We start from the raw sequence: 18,904 nt of genomic DNA, 5'->3' as shown, positions 1-18,904 counted from the left end.
CCGCGTGCAAGGCAAACGCCCTACCCGCTGTGCTATCGCTCCGGCCCCATCCCTGCCTCTTCTTTTACACGTTTCTGGGGTATAGAGGGGTTGAAAGGTGAAACAACAGGGGCTGGAGTGATAGCACAGTGGGTAGGGTGTTTGCCTTGCACGCGGCCGACCCGGGTTCGAATCCCAGCATCCTATATGGTCCCCCGAGCACCGCCAGGAGTAATTCCTGAGTGCAGAGCCAGGAGTAACCCCTGAGCATCGCCGGGTGTGACCCAAAAAGAAAAAAAAAAAAAGGTGGAACAACAGGCCTACAGCAGGTAGGGCTGTATCTGTCTTGCACACAGCCAATCCGGGTTCGATCCTCGGTATCCCATATGGTCCCCCGAGCCTGCCAGGAGTAATTTCTGAGTGCAGAGCCAGGAGTATGCTCCTACCCCTGAGCATCGCCGCGTCTGACCTAAAAAGAAAAAAGTGGGACAGCAGTGGGCAAGAGCAATAGTACTTGCCTTGCACACACCTGACCTGAGTTCAATCCCCAGCATCCCATACGGTCCCCAGAGCCTCTCCAGGAATGGTCCCTGAGCACAGAGGAAGGGAAGAAAGACCGTAATTCCCACTCTCTGGAATCCCACTGCATTGTTTGGTCGGGGCCACATCCAGCGGTGCCGGGCAGGGGGGCAGTTGGTGCTGTGAGACTCTGGGGTGCTGGGGGTCAAACCTGAGTCTCCAGCATCCAAGCACGCACTTCAGCCCCTTGAGCCATCTCCCAAGTCCAATCCCAAGGGTTTTGAAGGCTTGGGGGCCACACCCAGGGGTCATCTGGGGCTGCTCCATGTTTTTGGGGGGGTTTGTCTGTGGTGCTTGGGGGACCACAGGGAGCAGGTGGTCAGGAACTCAGGCTCCTCCATCCGAAGGCTGCTCCTCAGCTTCTGAGCCATCTGCCCGGGCCTAAGACATTTTTGCAGGTGCCTGGGCTGTGGCTCTTTCTTTAGTGATTGGGCCACGCCTGGTGGTGCCCAAAGGCTTCCTATTGGCTCTCTGCTCAGGGATTTCTCCTGGCGGTGCTGAGGGGATCACCTGAGCTTCTGGGGACTGAACTAGGATCAGCTGTGTGCAAGGCAAATGCCTTCCCCTTGAAGGATCTCTCCGGCCCTGACTGCTCACTATCTTTCCCTGGCCTCTTTCCCAAGTGACCTCCCAGTTCACATCTCTAATGAGTTACCCCTCTCCTTTTGTCCCAGCCGGATGAATGGGTGATCAATAAATAATGCTGCCTGAAATATTCATGGGGAGTTTTACACTAGCATCCCTTAGCTGAGCCTTTCCCGGGGGAACCCGAGAGCGGCTAGAGGCCTGCAGGGCCCCCCAGAGAGCGCCTGGCTGGCTGTCTCGATGCCAACTCAGGATCCCGATCTGCCAAGATTTCTACCCATTCCCATCTCAACAAAATCAAGATTCGGGTCTGGAGAGAGTGCTGAGAGGACTGAGCACGCGCTCTGCACGCAGGAGGCCTGGGTCTGACCCCCAGCACTGCCAGCAGTGACCCAGGACACTGAAAGAGGAGTAGCCCCTGAACCCTGCAGGGTGAAGTCAGCCAACCACCACGAGGCTTTCCCTTCAAAGAAGTAAAGGTGTCGGGGGCTGGAGCTATAGCACAGCGGGTAGGGCGTTTGCCTTGCACGCGGCCGACCCGGGTTCGATTCCCAGCATCCCATATGGTCCCCTGAGCACCGCCAGGAGTAATTCCTGAGTGCAGTGCCAGGAGTAACCCCTGTGCATTGCTGGGTGTGACCAAAAAAGCAAAATTAAATAAATAAATAAATAAGAAGTAAAGGTGTCCCAGGGACTGACACAGCCAGCTCTCCGCCCCACACGCCAAACCAAGCAGAGACGTTCCCTGGGCTTTGTCTCCTACAGTGCAGTGGGAACCCACTTCTCAGTTCCAACTCCCGGGGCAGGACCCCCCGACCCCCACCTCAAAGATGGCCTGAGCAAAAAAGGATGCAGGGGATCCCCACCTTTGTTCTTCCAGAAAGAAGGGAAAGGGAAAGTGGAAGTTCTGGAACCTAGCTAACCCTGGGCCAGCCCCCTCCATTAGGGAAGCCAGGCCCCCAAAATCTTCGGGGGCCCAGGGTCTGCTACCCAGACATTCTCCTGACTCACCTGGCCACTTCCTTCACACCCTTCCAGTGCCAGCTTTGATGTGACTTACCCTCCTCCCACACCCCAACCTCCACCTCAGCTTCTAGCGCCCGCAAAGATCACCCTGTCTTGCCCGGGTCATGATCTCCCCGGCGTCTAACACCAGGCCTGGCACACAGGAAGCCAGCAGCGGGCATGTCTCGATGGAACGTTCCAGTGATGGCCTCAACACTCTTCCACGCCTGGAAAAACACCGAGTTCCAAGCTTGGGAGTTGCGCTGAGCAATGTGCCTGCCCCTGGGGGGGGGGTGTCTGCACTCCCCGAAGCAGCCTCAGCACCCCCTCCCCTGAGGGGGGAGCTCTTTGCTCCCCCTCTCCCTCACACACAGATGGGAGGCAGCTTTGCAGCCACATTCAGTTCTCACTTTAATTCAAAAGCTAAATTGGGAAGAAGAGCAGTTTCACACCCCCAATTTAGCCCGATTTAGCCCCGGAGAGAAAAGGGGAGACAGCCAGGATGTTGCCAGGGAAAGAAAGAAGACTGGGTCTGGGGTGGGGAGGGTGGCAAATGTACCCCGAAACCCAGAGGAAACAATGACACCCCATTACCCAGCTTCTAAGAATAGGCCACCCAGAGCTAGAACCTTAGAAGGATCCTCAAGGTCATTTTCCTCTAGCACAGCAGCTGTCCCGGGCACTGCCCAGCTCAGGGGTCATTGCAGGAGGGGGACGAGTTTGTGCTGAAGAGTTAAAGGGAGGGGCTGGCTGCTTCCGTCCCTGGCGGCAAGAAACCAGCATCTTCTTCCAAGTCTAACTTTCTTCCCTCTTGTGACGGCTGAGAGGGGTACCGAATAGACACGGATCCCTGGGGTTGGGGAGATGTCTCAAAGGGGTGGGGCATGTGCCTGCCGTGCACAAGGCTCAGGTTCAGTCACTGGTACCCCAGGGCCCCTCAAGCAGCACTTGGCAGTGTTGAGGGTCCACCTCCCCCCCAAAAAAATGTAAAATAAGAGGCAGAGATAATACAAATCATAAGGTGTTTGTCATACATGCAGATAATCCTGGTAACCCCCAGCACCACAGGGGCTGAAACAATAACACAGCGGGTAGAGCGTCTGCCTTGCACGCAGCCAACCCGGGTTTGATTCCCAGCATAACTGATGGTCCCCTGACCACTGCCAGGGGTGATTCATGAGTGCAGAACCCTGTGCATCACCGGGTGTGACCCCCCAAAAAAAACACGCACTACATGTGATCCCCCAAACATCAGCAGCAGCTCTGGTCCCAAAGCAAAACAAACAAGTGGGCTGGAGCAGTAGCACAGCGGATAGGGCATTTGCCTTGCACGCGGCTGACCCAGGTTCGATTCTCAGCATTCCATATGGTTACCTGAGTTCCTGAGTGCAGAGCCAGGAGTAACCCCTGTGCATCTCCAGGTATGACGCAAAAAAAAAAAAGCAAAACAAACAAGTAATAAAACAACAAACAATACTAGATACTTTGTCAATGTCTATTTATAAAAGCATAATGGCACTAATCAAAAGATGGAAACAGGAGCCGGAGTCATAGTACAGCAGTAGGGCACTTGCCTTGCATGCAGCAACCCGGGTTTGATCCCCTGCACCCCATAAGGTCGCCCCAAGCACCACCAGTAGTGACCCTGGAGTGCAGAGCCAGGAGTCAGCCCTGAGCACTGCCGGCTGTGGCGCCCAAAACCCCAAAAAAGGTGGAAACAACCAAAATGTCCAACAACAGATGAATGAAGAAACACAATGTGATCTACCCATGCAATGAAATATTCTTCAGTCACAGAAAGGGGTGAACCTTGCAAACATGACACCTAGTGAAGAAGTCACAAGAGAACCTACAGCAGGCAAATTCATAGAGAAAGAAACTATAACAGCAGATATCTAAGGCTAAGGCAGGGAACTCAGAAGAGGCAATTATTGTTTTCTGGGTAGAGAAGTTCTGTTTGGAACAATATAAAAGTCCTGAATGTAGATAATAATAATGGCCACAGGACACTGTGAATATACTTCATGCTACTAATTGTCACTTCAAGATGGTTATGCCAGAGGGACTGGAGAGGCAGTTCAGGGATTAAGGCATTTATTTGCCTTGCATGCGGTCGACTCCCCACACCACATATGGTCCCCCGAGCTCTGCCTGGAGTGATCCCAAACAAGCTCTGAGCAATGCCAAAAACAACAAGCAAAAAAACTGAGGATGGAGGATGCACATCCAGCTGTGCTCAGGACCTACTCCTGGCTCTGTGCTCGGGGGTCACTCCTATCAGGCTTGGGGAAACCTATGTGGTACCGGAATCAAACCTGGGTCGGCTGCATGCAAGGCGAGTGCCCTACCCACGGCATAATCTTCCTGGCTCCAAAACAATTTTTTTTTTTATAATTACACAGGAGAGACAGCTCAGTGGGCTGGACACCAGTTTTGCGTGTGGGAAGTTGTGGTTCAGTCCTCAGTACCACGCATGGTCCTCGAGGCACCACACTGCCAGGACCAACCTGAGCACAGAGTCTGGACAAAACAAAAGTGGGGAGCTGGAGCATAGCACAGCGGGTAGGGCGTTTGCCTTGCATGCAGCTGACCCAGGTTCGATTCCCAGCATCCCATATGGTCTCCTGAGCACTGCCAGGAGTAATTCCTGAGTGCAGAGCCAGGAGTAACCCCTGTGTGTCACCAGGTGTGACCCAAAAAGCCAAAAAAATAAAGTGGTTAAAATGGGGAGTTGCAGCTATAGTTCAGTGGTAGAGGGCATGATTTGTATGTATGAGATCCTAAAAAAAAATGTTTTTAAGTAAAATTTATGCGGTGTATATTTCACCAACATAAATTTCTTTAAAAGACTCTGAGCCCAGGGCCTACAGGGAGAGCGAGCTCAGGGGACTGAGGGTCTGCTCTCAGACAGGGGGCCCATGTTTCATCCCTGCACTGTGAGATCCCCCAAGCACCGCCAAGAGTGACCCCTGAGCTGCTAGGAGCGGTCCCCAAACCAAAACCAAAACCAAACTGAGTGCTAGGGGACCCAAAGGCCCTCTGCCTTTGCTGACAGGCCTCCTGCAGCCTCTCCCGGAGCCAAGGCAGAGGCATGAGCCTACAGATGAGACCCACTCACCATCCCGGCCACCTGGCCCCTCTTCCCCGGGCCGCCAGTGTGGTCCTCCCGATGGACTCTTCTCCCTGTTTCCAGGATGTGCTTCCTCTTCTGGCATGATGACTGTTCCCTAAAATAGGATTTTCCTGTGGGTGGAGTCGATAAAGTGATGGTTCCTGGGGGAGGAAGAAATGACCTTCGTACAAACACTTCAAAACATAAAAGACTCCTTTGCTCTGCTCCTCGGGGATATTGGGAAATGGATTCACTTTGGCTCACCCCCACCCCCCTGTGGGGCCACACCCAGAGATGCTCTGGCTCTACACTCAGGAATATTCCTGGTGGGGCTCTGGAGGCCAGGCCGAACGGGGTGCCTGGAATCGAACCAGTCAGCTGTGTGCAAAGCAAGCACCCTACCCACTATTCTATACTATCACTCCAGCCCCCAGACACTGGCTTTTTTTTTGGGTGGGGGGGTCACACCCGGAGATACTCAGGGGTTACTCCTGGCTCTGCACTCAGGAATTACTCCTGGCAGTGCTCGGGGGACCATATGGGATGCTGGGAATTGAACCCAGGTCAGTTGTGTGCAAGGCAAACGCCCTACCCGCTGTATTATGGCTCCAGTCCCTACACTGGCTTTTTTGCTTTAGGGTTTTAGGGCCATGCCTGGCAATGCACAGGCTATTCCTAGCTTGATGCTCAGGGCTAACTTCTGGCAAGGGCAGGGCAGGGCATCAAACCCCAGCATGTGCTCAGCCCTCTGTGCATCTCTCCAGCCTGCAACAGATGGTGCTCAGGACTTTTCTCTTGCTCTCTGACCGGGAGGTGCCCTGAGTCTGTGAGTGGACTGCTTGGTTTCTGAAGGCTCTGACCACCCAGCCCCTTCACCAAAAAAAGCCAAAGTGAATCCATTTGCCAAGGAACAAGAGCAATAAGGAGAACCAGGTGTGACCCCCAAACAACACACACACACACACACACACACACACACACACACACACACACACACGCCTGGAGCAGAGGTGCTATTTGAGAACTCTTGAAGGAGTAAGATGATCCTTCTCACCTGTCTCTACCCACCTTGCTCCTGCAGGGGAGTCAGAGCCCCCCAGTTTGTTTATTACTAGGGAGTTGGGCCACACCTGACTATGCTCAGGGCTTACTCCTAGCTCTGTGCTCAGGGATCACTCCTGGTGGGGCTCAGGGGACTCTGTGTGGTGCCGGAGATTAAACCCCAGTTGGCCAGGTGCAAAGCAAACGCATGAGCCACTGGACTGTCTCTCTGACCTTACCCCACCCCCAGCTGGATCCCTGGCACCACATGAGGCCCCAGCAGTAAAGGGAATAACCCAGAGCACAGAGTTGGGATTAGCCCTCAGCACCACCGGCTGCCGCCAAGGAAACACCCTACAGGGCAAAAGCTTTGACTGGTTCATTCTAGAATCCAAACGCAAACGGTTTTAAGGTCCTGGATTCTTGGGTCTGGCACCAATCCCTGAACAAAAGAAAGTACAAATGGGGCTGGAGCGATAGCACAGCGGGTAGGGCGTTTGCCTTGCACCTGGCGGACCCGGGTTCGAATCCCAGCATCCCATATGGTCCCCTGAGCACCGCCAGGGGTGATTCCTGAGTGCATGAGCCAGGAGTAACCCCTGTGCATCGCCAGGTATGACCCAAAAAGCAAAAAAAAAAAAAGAAAGTACAAAGAAAATGAAAAGCTCCAGGGAGAGAGGGAGGAGGGAGGGAAGAAAGGAAGGAAGGAAGGAAGGAAGGAAGGAAGGAAGGAAGGAAGGAAGGAAGGAAGGAAGGAAGGGAGGGAGGGAGGGAGGGAGAGAAGGGAGGGAGAGAAGGGAGGAAGGAAGGAGGGAAGGAAGGAAGGAGGGAAGGAGGGAAGGAGAGAGAAGGGAGGAAAGAAAGAAGGGAAAGAGGAAGGAAGGAAGGAAGGAAGGAAGGAGGGAGGGAGGGAGGAAGGGAGGGAGGGAGGGAGGGAGGGAGAGAAGGGAGGGAGAGAAGGGAGGAAGGAAGGGAGGGAAGGAAGGAAGGAGGGAAGGAGAGAGAAGAGAGAAGGGAGGAAAGAAAGAAGGAAGGGAGAAAGGAAGAAAGGAAGGAAGGAAGGAAGGAAGGAAGGAAGGAAGGAAGGAAGGAAGGAAGGAAGGAAGGAAGGAAGGAAGGGAGGGAGGGAGAGAAGGGAGGGAGAGAAGGGAGGAAGGAAGGAAGGAAGGGAGGGAGGGAGAGAAGGGAGGGAGAGAAGGGAGGAAGGAAGGAGGGAAGGAAGGAAGGGAAGGAAGGAAGGAAGGAAGGAAGGAAGGAAGGAAGGAAGGAAGGAAGGAAGGAAGGAAGGAAGGAAGGAGGGAAGGAGAGAGAAGAGAGAAGGGAGGAAAGAAAGAAGGAAGGGAGAGAGGGAGAAAGGAAGAAAGGAAGGAAGGAAGGAAGGAAGGAAGGAAGGAAGGAAGGAGGGAGGGAGGGAAGGATGAGGGGAGGAAAGAGGGAGGGAGGGGAGGAAGGTGGGAAGGAGGGAAGGAGGGAGAAGAGAGAAGGGAGGAAAGAAGGAAGGGAGAGAGGGAGGAAGGAAGGGAGGAAGGGAGAAAGGAAGGAAGGAAGGAAGGAAGGAAGGAAGGAAGGAAGGAAGGAAGGAAGGAAGGAAGGAAGGAAGGAAGGAAGGAAGGAAGGAAGGAAGGAAGGGAGGGAGGGAGGGAGGGAGGGAGGAAGGGAGAAGGAGGGAAGGAAAGGGGAGGGAAGAAAAGAGGGAGGGAGGGGAGGAAGGAGGGAAGGAGGGAGAAGAGAGAAGGGAGGAAAGAAGGGAGAGAAGGAGAAAGGAAGGAAGGAAGGGAAGAAGGGAGGGAGGGAGGGAGGAAGGAGGGAAGGAGGAGGGAAGGAAAGAGGGAGGGAGGGAGGGAGGGAAGGAACTTGGCTGGTACTGAGGGGGGCGGGGGCTTCATCCAGAGGGTCGTGGATCCTGAAGTAGGTGGCCCGAGTGCTCTGAGCCCAGCTCCTCTCGGTGCCGGGGTGAGAAGGTCCCACTAGCTTCTTAAAGCACTGCAAGCACACACGCCTCTCAAGGGCTTAGCACGGAGCCGGTGGCATCCGCAATGTGCCCTGGGGACAGGATGGGGAGAAAGATTGTATCTCAGATTAAGGAAAATGGGAGGAAACAAGCCCTGCTGATATTATTGTCGGCTTTGGATTTTTTTTCCCTTCCCCGGGCGGGCGGACGGGTGTTTGGGAGTGTTGGTGAGGTCACTGCCAGAGAGGGGTAACCCCAGGGGCTGCCTGACTCCTCCCCAGCCTCTCCCCCTCCCCCAGGCCGCGGATTCTAAGCTCACCCACCGAGAAGCTGAGCAGCCCTGGTGCGGGCGGTGCGGGGCCAGAAATAACCGCGTTGCTATTCCTGCTTTCCTGAGCTGGAAGGGAACGCTGCCTTCCCCGCTAAAGGCGGCTCCGGGCGGCATCCGCGGCGCTTATGTAACACCCCCTCCCTCCGCCTGCAGAGATTTCTGCAGCGGGCTTTTCTGCACACCAGGCTTTAGGGGGCGGGGAGCCAAGACACCACGCAGACCATTCCCTGACCCCCGTCCTGAGGATGCCCACTGTGGGACGGCGGGGGGGGGGGGGACCTCCAAGGCATTCTGGGTCAGAAGGACCTGGGAGAGCCCTCCCAAGGGACTACCCGTCCCCACTCTCACCCACTATGCCACCGCCTGGCGTCTGCTTCAAGCCCAAGGTCAGGTCCATAGATTCTGGGCTGACTCAGAGGACACTTGTCCAGACCCCCCACAGTCCCAGGCCATGCCTCCTCCTGTCTAGACCTCAACCCTTGGATCCCATCCTGTAGCCCCACGTCCTGTCTGGGACATGCCAGCACTGTGCAGGCCCTCCTCAGACCTGCTTGCTCCAGGGCCCTACCTCCGGAACTCAGTTTCCCCATCTGGAAGTGGAGGAGAGATGGATGGGTCTCTCCCAACATACATGCCCTGGGATGACTGTTACTTCCCAGTTTCTCATTCTTCCCCTCTCTTTTTATTTCCCACCCCTGGAGATGCTCTGAGGTTACTCCCAGCTCTGGGATGCTGGGGTTCAAACCCTGGTTGGCTGTGTGCTCAGCAAGCGTCAACCCGCTGTACTCTCTCTCTCCAGCCTCTCTCGCTCTCTCTTAGGCCCGGCCCTCCGCGTTTCCGGGGAGCCCATGACTTGTTGGAAAGTGTGACAGGAGCCCCAGACAGAACCCAAGAGTCACTTCCTGCACCCCAGGCGGCCACAGCAGCGTAAACCACAGTCTCAGTAGCACATGTGGGTGCTGACGTCGCAGGGGAAGAGGAAGCAGCGATGGAAAATGGGGCTCGCTTGCCTCTGAGAGCTGCAGCGCGGGACCCTGGGTGTCACAGACCCGAGTGCTCCCGCTGGCTTTCTCCGGAGCTTCAGCTGCCAGATTCAGCCCCTTCTCACCTCTGCTGCCTCCTCTCCGGCTGGCCCGGGAAGTCTGAGTGGCTGATGCAGACCCGTGGGCCCTTTGAGCGAGTCTCCCTGGTCCAGGGGCTTCTGCACCCGATGCGTGCTGCCGGGGCCCAGGTCATCCCTAAGCCCAGCTGCAGGGCCTGCCGGCACCCAGGCCCGGGTGCAGACCAGCTCAGCTACCCACGATCCACTTTCCCTTAGACCTCAGGCCACTTGTCCTGTCTGAGTTGGTACTCACCAGCTCAACTGACACTTGGCCTCTCAGGAAACAGCCATGCTTTGTTTTTGTTTTGGGGGCCACACCCAGCAGTGCTTCCTGGCTCAGTGGTCACTCCTGGTGGTGCTTAGGGGACTGTGGGGTACCAGGACAGAAATCGGGCCTCAGGGCCAGAGTGATAGTACTGTGGGTATAGGGTGCTTGCCTTGCCTATGGACAATGCAGCATCCCGTATAGTCCCCCAAGCAATGCCAGGAGTGATCCCTGAGTGCAGAGCCTGCAGTAACCGCTAAGTATCACCAGGTATGCCACCCCCCAAAATCTGAAAGGATATTTGGCCTCAGAAGTGAGTGCTAAGCACAGAGCCAGGAGTAAGTCCTTGAGAGATGCCAGGTGTGGCCCCTAAATCAAAAAGGAAAATAACTGGGCCTCCTACATGCAAGACGCCGGCCTACTGGGCTGGGGGTGGGGCTCAACCCCTTTGGCCTCCAGCTTCAGTAAACAGAGACCGGTCAGAGGCCAAAGACACAGCAGATAAGCAAAGGGGTAAGTTGGATGCCCGACCCTGCTGTGCAGACGGCAGGCCAGCAGCCAAGCTCTCCTGGGGAGGCGTTGGCGTCGGTCACCCCGTTGTGAGGCCGACAGGCTCCATATTGGGGCATCCTCCAAGACACACCTTCTGGGAGACGGGTGCTTTGGGCTGGCTAAGAAGGCCACCGTCCCCTCCGCAGGAGCTGTCTCAAGGGCAGGAAGAGAGGGAGAGTTGAAGGGAACAGTTCACCCACATCATTCTGCCCATACTGATCTTGGTCACTCACCCTTGGCCGAGGTGGGGCGGGGTGGGTGGTGGGGGGCAGGAGGGTGTGAGGGGCTGCACAGCTGTCCCCTTTGCCTGGAGTGCAAGTTGCTTTTATCTCACTGTTTATTTTTTTATACAATTTTATTATTATTATTACTATTATTTTTTTGCTTTTTGGGTCACACCCGGCGATGCACAGGGGTTACTCCTGGTTCTACACTCAGAAATAGTATACTCCTGGCGGTGCTCAGGGGACCATATGGGATGCTGGGAATCGAATGCGGGTCAGCCGCGTGCAAGGCAAACACCCTACCCTCTGTGCTATCGCTCCAGCCCCCAATTTTTATTATTTTTAAAACATTAGGTCTCACCTGGTAGTGCTGGGGTGGAGGCAGAGGGGAAACATTCAGTACCAGGGACTGAACTCAGCACACAGCCCATTGAGCTCTCTGGGCCCTCTTCTCCGTCTTCCCATCTCTGCATAACTGTCACCGCTCAGCACGCATCCCCCCAGTATATTACACTTCCCACAATCCAAAATTGTCCTTTTGATTTACATAGCTCTTTCATTTGATCTAACAAGAACAGCAGTTTCCCCAGGAGGGCAAAACTCCATCTGCCTCCTGCAATGTGAAGTCTGGGCAGTTCACAGTGGCAGGACGAGGCTCCGAGGACCTGGCGCCTACTCAGACCCGCCACTTGTGCGCTTCGGGTGATGTAGGGAAACCCTCTCTTCACTGTGGTTCCACGGGTGATTGCTGTTGCTGAATATTGAAAATTTCTGCCCTGGGAAATGATGTTCTACTGAAGCAAGAAGATTCAGGTGAACTCTTGGGCACAATGTCCCCTGTGTCTGGACTGGAATGTGTCTCCCCCCTTGCACAACTTCTCAGAAAAGGGTCACGGGGTTTGCTTTGAGACTGAGGAGGGTGGAAGACAGTTTTATGGGTGCCCTTGTGAGTTAACAGCCTCTGAAGATAACAATCTGGAGATAACAACAGCCATTGTTTACTGAATGCCAAGTGCAAGGCTCACTCTATGCCGGGGGACTTCCCAGATGGCCACTCATGTCAGTGTCAGTCTTCTCAACAATCCTTCCCTGTCGGTATCATTAAGATGCATCAGATTTTCCTGCTAGAGAAAGTGAGGTGCAGGGGCTAGGGATGACGCAAAGGGCTGAAGCACATGCTTTGCAAGCAGGACTCACCCTCTCCCCGTCCAACCCCCACCTGCTTTCTCCTGCCATTTCTGTTCAGTTTTGTTTGTTTGTTGGGCCACACCAGGCTCTGTGCTCAGCAATCACTCCTGGTGATGCTGGGGGCATTGGGGAAACTATATGGGATACTGGGGTCAAACCCAGGTGGGCCTTGTAAAAGGCAAACACCTTACGATAGCTCCGCCCCCCCCAACCATCCCTGTTTAGATGACCCTTGGCACCATCTGATCCCTAACGCTGGGCACAGAATGGAGCACAGAGCAGTGCACTCGCCTGGGCTGGGAGTACAGTGGCTCACTACTGGGCCACTGGTGGGGCCCCAAAACAAACAAAAGAAAGTGAGAGAACCAGGGGATGGGGCTCAGTAGTGGAGCACTTACCTTGTGAGGCCCAGGGTTCTATTCCTGGTACTGCAAAGAAGAAGAAATTAAAAAAAATTTTTTTGAAGCCTGACCTGTAACCCACCAGGGAATGGCAAAATGAACATCCAGAAACACAGGAACACTTGAACAAGGAGGCATCCCTCCTAAGACCGTGGGAAGAAACACACAGAGCTGCAGCACTTAGGATGGGGGGCTTACAGAGCGTGTGCCTGTGTAAACCTGAGCGCTGAGCGCAGCCCCCTGACCCCGAACTGATAAGAGGTTCACTGAGGGGGCTGGAGTGATAGCACAGCGGATAGGGCGTTTGCCTTGGACGCGGTCGACCCGGGTTCGATTCCATATGGTCCCCTGAGCACCGCCAGGGGTAATTCCTGAGTGCAGAGCCAGGAGTGACCCCTGTACATCGCCGGGTGTGACCTGAAAAAAAAAAAAGAGGTTCCCTGGGACCCTGAGATCCCGTCCCTCTCTGTGAGCTCTCTCCAACACACACGCGCGCGCGCGCCCGCGCGCGCACTTCCTGTTTTGTTTAAAATCAGGAAAACAGCACCTCCCCTAGACTTCGAGCCAGGGCAGAAGCGTTCCCTTCGGAATCCCTGTTCTCTTCGGGGTGCGCGCTAGACTGTGGGGAGGCGGGGGGAGGTGGTCCAGGACCCCGAGGGCTTCCCCGTCCCGTCCCGCTCCGGGGAGACCTGCGGGAGCCGGCCCCGCCCCCGGCCAGGCTCGGGGAGGGAGAGTTACCCGGCGGTGGCGGCTCCCCGGGGACTGCAGGGGGAGCCCAGGCTGCGGCGCCTGCTCAGAGCGCGCTCACTGCGTCTCAGGCTCCCCGGCCTGGCGCAGCGCCCAGCGCAGGAGCCGGGAGGGGGGCCGGGAGGGCGCCGGGAGGCGGCGGAAGAGCCCATTTGGCCCCGGGAAACAACGCCGCAGCCGGGACCTCCAGGGGGCAGCAGCAGGGCAGGGGTCCCCAGGAGCCCGTGGGGAAGCCCCCGTCTCAGATTCCCCATGCCCCGCGCCTCCTGTACACCTGTTCTTGAGGAGGGGTGGAAAATGCTCCCCCGCCACCACACGGAGCGCCCTGGCCGCCTGGTGGGACCAGGGCTCAGGTCCTTCCTAGGGCAATAAGGATCCCTCGCCCGGGGACCGGCCCTTCGCTCTGGGTGGCGCACAGGGATCCCCAACAGCCCCACGCCATTGGCCGCTGGCGCAGAAGGAGCAGGTGGCTCGCCGCCACACGGGCCCAGAAACCGCCTGGCTCGGACTTGCCAGCCTCAGTTTCCCCTGCGACACCTGGAGAGCCGCGTCATTGGCCGAGGTCCGGGGTCAAGGCCCCGCCTCTCCGGGGCGGCCACCGCCCGGGCCGGCCCCGCCGCTCCTCCCCCCGGCTCCCGCCCGGCTCCCACGGTCCCCGAGGTGGGCGGGCGGCCCTGGATGACGGCGGCAGGATCCCGGCCCGACTCGCCCTCGCCCCCGCCCCGGTCCCGGGCTTCCCCAGCCCAGTCCGCCGGGGGAGCCGCCAGAGCCGCCGAGCGCCGAGCGCGGCGCACCTCGAGCCCTCCCCGCCCGGGCGTCCCCCGCTCGCGCGCAGTTCGGGCTCCCGGCGGGGAATCAGGCAGGAGGGGGGATGTGGGGGAGGGAGCCCGGGAGCGGCGCGCAGCGACCCGGAAAGGCCATATAAGGAGCAGGAAGGATCCCCCGCCGGAACAAGCCTTATTTGGGCAGCGCCTTATATGGAGCGGCCCGATATGGCCCGGCCGCTTCCGGCCGCGGTGGGAGGGAGAGAGGCGGGGGCCCCGGGTGCCACGGCCAGGGCCGCGGCCGGAGCTCGGGAGCCCGACGGACCTGGGAATCCCCGGCGGCGGCTCGAGCCCTGCGCTGCCCGGACGCCTGGGATGCCAGGGTTCGTGAGCTGGCGCGGGGCCTGCGGTGCGGGATGGCGGTGCCCCGTCGCCCTCCGAGAGGGGGGCTTCACGTCACTCCGGGTCCTCCCGGCCGGTCTTGCCATATTAGGGCTTCCTGCTTCCCATATTTGGCCATGTACGTCACGACGGAGGCGGGCCGGTGCCGCGGCAGACCCTTCAAATAGAAGCGGATCCGGGGAGTCGCGAGATCCCAGCGCGCAGAACTTGGGGAGCCGCCGCCGCCGCCGCCGCCGCCGCCAGCCGCCGCCAGCCGCCGCCAGCGCAGGAGCGGCCCCTGCCCCAGCCTCGGTAGCAACGCCGCGTCCTCACCGGCCGGCGGCGCGGGCGAGCCCGGGCACCCCACCTGCGCTCGCCACACTGTGCCCCGCGCCCCGCATGTGACCCGGCCAGGGCCCCCCAGAGTGTGTCCCCAAGAAGCTGCGGCCCCCGGGGCTGCGCCCACCCGCCCCAACATCCGCTCTCCAGCCCGTCGATCCGGGATGGCTGCAGCCAAGGCCGAGATGCAGCTGATGTCCCCACTGCAGATTTCCGACCCGTTCGGCTCCTTTCCCCACTCGCCCACCATGGACAACTACCCTAAACTGGAGGAGATGATGCTATTGAGCAACGGCGCTCCCCAGTTCCTCGGGGGCCCCGGGGCTCCCGAGAGCAGCGCCGGGAACAGCAACAGCAGCAGCAGCAGCGGGGGCAGTGGAGGTGCAGGTGGCGGCAGCAGCAGTAGCAGCAGCGGCAGCAGCGCCTTCAACCCTCAGGGGGAGACCGGCGAGCAGCCCTATGAGCACCTGACTGCAGGTAAGCGATGGCCTGAGCCGAGGATTAGCCCCTCGCCACCATCCTGGCATGCAGTCCTTCCCCAAACATCTGCAGCGCCTTCTTCACCGCAGCAGCGCCCTGGGAGCTCGGGGTTGCGAGTGGGGTTTCCCTTCCATTGCTCTCATTCCCCGGGGCTGGTGTTAGCCGATGCCTGGAGACATCCGCCACCCCTCCTATCCTCCTCTTCCCTAGCGAGGCGCAGAGGAGCGAGCTCTTGTTTTGGACGCAGAGATGTGGGGCTGCGTGGGTGGATGGGGGGGAGGGGGAGAGCTTGTTTTGACGAGTGGAGCTGCGCCCCCAAACCCCACCTCCACCCCTGCCCCCCGCTCCCGGGAGAGCCTTGCCTTGCGCGCCACCTGGCAGCAAGCCTGTGACCCGTGGCCAGGGATGTCCCCGCCGCCCGGAGTAGGGGGCGCGCGCTCGCGGCGGCCAAGGGGGTGCTGGCGGGAATCCCTCGCCTGCGCAGCCGCCGCAGCGGAGCGCGGGGAGCTGCAGTGGAGGGGATTCTCCGTGTTTGCGTCAATTGTTATTGAAATGGGCTCTGCCGCTGGAGCGGGGCCAGGAACATTGCAATCTGCTGCCATCAATTATTAACCAGCCCCGGGAGTCAATGGTAGCTGGCGCGACCTCTTGCATGACAGCGCGGGTCCTCCTCGTCCTCCGGTGATTGCTCTTCAGTAACCCGGCCTTCCCCCTCTCTCTCCCCCCGCACAGAGTCCTTTCCTGACATCGCTCTGAATAATGAGAAGGTGCTGGTGGAGACGAGCTACCCCAGCCAAACCACCCGGCTGCCGCCGATCACCTACACTGGCCGCTTCTCGCTGGAGCCCGCCCCCAACAGTGGCAACCCCCTGTGGCCAGAGCCCCTCTTCAGCCTGGTCAGTGGCCTGGTGAGCATGACCAACCCACCGTCCTCCTCCTCGGCACCGTCGCCAGCGGCCTCGTCGTCTTCCTCCGCTTCGCAGAGCCCAGCGCTGAGCTGTGGGGTGCAGTCCAGCGACAGCAGCCCCATCTACTCCGCGGCACCCACTTTCCCCACGCCCAATACTGACCTCTTCCCAGAGCCCCAGAGCCAGACCTTTCCTGGCTCCGCCGGCACCGCGCTCCAGTACCCGCCTCCAGCCTACCCTACTGCCAAGGGAGGCTTCCAGGTCCCCATGATCCCTGACTACCTGTTTCCACAGCAGCAGGGGGACCTGGGCCTGGGCACTCCTGACCAGAAGCCCTTCCAGGGCCTGGAGAGCCGCACCCAGCAGCCTTCGCTCACTCCGCTCTCCACCATCAAGGCCTTTGCCACACAGTCGGGCTCTCAGGACCTGAAGGCGCTCAACACCTCCTACCAGTCCCAGCTCATCAAGCCCAGCCGCATGCGCAAGTACCCCAACCGGCCAAGCAAGACCCCCCCTCACGAACGCCCCTATGCCTGCCCGGTGGAGTCCTGCGACCGGCGCTTCTCCCGATCCGATGAGCTCACGCGCCACATTCGCATCCACACGGGCCAGAAGCCCTTCCAGTGTCGCATCTGCATGCGCAACTTCAGCCGGAGCGACCACCTCACCACACACATCCGCACTCACACGGGTGAGAAGCCCTTCGCCTGTGACATCTGTGGAAGAAAGTTTGCCAGGAGTGATGAGCGCAAGAGGCACACCAAGATCCATTTGCGACAGAAGGACAAAAAGGCAGACAAGGGGGTCGTGGCCTCTTCTGCCACCTCCTCCCTTTCTTCCTACCCGTCCCCAGTGGCTACCTCCTACCCGTCCCCTGTGGCTACCTCGTACCCATCTCCTGCCGCCACCTCTTACCCATCCCCCGTGCCCTCTTACTCTTCTCCTGGCTCTTCCACCTACCCGTCTCCCGTGCACAGCGGCTTCCCCTCGCCCTCGGTGGCCACCACCTACACGGCAGTCCCACCGGCCTTCCCAGCCCAAGTCAGCAGCTTCCCGTCCTCAGCCGTCACCAACTCCTTCAGCGCCTCCACAGGCCTTTCGGACATGACAACAACCTTTTCTCCCAGGACAATTGAAATTTGCTAAAAAGCAAATAGGCAAATGGAAAAGGGAGAGAAAGAAACACAGAGACTTGAAGGACAGGAGGAGGAGATGGCCATAGGCGGGTTCCTCTTCTGTCGGATGGAGGTTCTCAGCCAAATCCTCTCCAGTACCCAAGTGGAAGGACTCTTGGCCAACAATCCTTTCCATCCACTTCCCCTTCCTCCCCACCTCCCCATCTCTTTGAATTCAGCTGCCTGAAACAGCCATGTCCAAGTTCTTCGCCTCTATCCAAAGAACTTGATTTGCATGGATTTTGGATATATCTTTTCAGTATCATCTCCATCGTATGCCTGACCCTTTGCTCTCTTCAATGCTAGAAAATTCAGTTGGCAAAATGGGGTCTGGGCCCCTCAGAGCCCAGCCCTGTACCCTTGTACAGTGTCTGTGCCATGGATTTCGTTATTCCTTGGGGTACTCTTGATGTGACAATTATTTGCATATTCTCTTGTATTATTTGGAGTTAGGTCCTCACTTTGGGGGGGGAGGGTAAAAAAAAAAAAAAGAAAAGCCAAGCAAACCAATGATGATCCTTTATTTTGTGATGATGCTGTGACAATTAAGTTTGAAGCTTCTTTTGAAACAGCAGTCCTTGGTATTAATCAGCATGTGTCAGAGTGACGTTCCGTTAACCTTTTTGTAAATACTGCCCGACTGTACTCTCACATGTGGCAAAATACGGTTTGGTTTTTCTTCTTTTTTTTTTTTTGGGAAAGTGTTGTTTTTTATTTTTTTTTTTTTTGGTCCTCTTGGTTTAAAAAGTTTCACGTCTTGGTGCCTTTTGTGTGATGCGCCTTGCAGATGGCTTGACATGTGCAATTGGGAGGGATGAGTGCTCACCTCTAGCCTTAAGGGGGGCAGGGAGTTGAAAGTGAGGGGCGGCTTTGGGAGCAGACTAAAGAAGAGGGCTGAGCTGAGCCTCGGGTCTCCAGAATGTAAGAAAACAAAATTTAAAAATCTGAATTCTCAAAGGTCTATTTTTTTAACTGAAAATGTAAATTTATAAATATATTCAGGAGTTGGAATGTTGCAGTTACCTACTGAGTAGGCAGCGTTTTTTTGTATGTTATGAACATGCAGTTCATTATTTTGTGGTCTTATTTTACTTTGTACTTGTGTTTGCTTAAACAAAATGACTGTTTGGCTTATAAACACATTGAATGCGCTTTATTGCCCATGGGATATGTGGTGTATATCCTTCAGAAAAATTAAAAGGCAAATAAACTAGCTGTGGTTCGGTGTGCTTTTCCTAGGGGAAGGGGGTTTGTAGTTTGGCCTGTGAAGGAGTTGGAGGAGCACCCATAAAGCCCCTGAGGAATCCGCGGAGGGAACCCTCAGACTGGGCATTGGTCCATTCCTCCTCCATCTGTGGGTAGCAGTCTTATCTCAGAGGTCGGGAGTAGAACATGTGGCCAGAGGCCATGCCATTCTGGCGCCAAGTGTTGGCCAGCCCTGTCCTTCTCTCTTTACGATCCTCTTTGGATTCTCCTAGGGAACTCTGAGATGGGCAGAGACTTTTGAGGAGCAGCAAAGTTGGGGTTGACAGCCTCTCCCTCCCACCCTCTATGTCCCCCGAAACCTGAGGGCCTTGAAAAAGCCAAGCAGTTCTCAAGCCAAGAATCCTTCCAGGAAGAAATCTCATTACTTGCCAGCTGGATCTGTCATCCTTGGCAGCTTCCTGGGACACGGGGCAGAGTGGGCAGGAGACTGGCTTATTCCCCGAGGATCCAAACCATCCAGACTGTCTCTCCCCATTTTTTTCTCTTGGCGGTGCCAGGGATCTAACAGGTCTCAAGCAGGCAAGGCCTA

General features: G+C 57.1%; 1 protein-coding gene and 1 long non-coding RNA gene across 2 annotated transcripts; one reads left to right on the top strand and one right to left on the bottom strand.

Annotated features, from left to right (window-relative positions):
• Positions 1-303: 303 nt before the first annotated feature.
• Positions 304-8,702, bottom strand: LOC129405793 (uncharacterized). The gene is made up of 3 exons (XR_008630774.1): positions 8,576-8,702; positions 5,267-5,421; positions 304-448 (listed from the first exon to the last, which is right to left on the bottom strand). It is a non-coding gene; the product is annotated as an uncharacterized LOC129405793 (long non-coding RNA).
• Positions 8,703-14,104: 5,402 nt separating this feature from the next.
• EGR1 (early growth response 1) lies at positions 14,105-18,322 on the top strand. Its single transcript, XM_004609903.2, has 2 exons — positions 14,105-15,023; positions 15,759-18,322. Exons 1-2 carry the CDS (start codon positions 14,711-14,713, stop codon positions 17,078-17,080), a joined length of 1,635 nt encoding a protein of 544 aa, XP_004609960.2. The 5' UTR covers positions 14,105-14,710; the 3' UTR covers positions 17,081-18,322.
• Positions 18,323-18,904: the final 582 nt, after the last annotated feature.

This window comes from Sorex araneus, chromosome 6, assembly GCF_027595985.1.
Source record: "Sorex araneus isolate mSorAra2 chromosome 6, mSorAra2.pri, whole genome shotgun sequence".
In the NCBI taxonomy this organism is placed as follows: Eukaryota; Metazoa; Chordata; class Mammalia; order Eulipotyphla; family Soricidae; genus Sorex; species Sorex araneus.
This window is presented reverse-complemented; position numbering and strand designations above follow the sequence as displayed.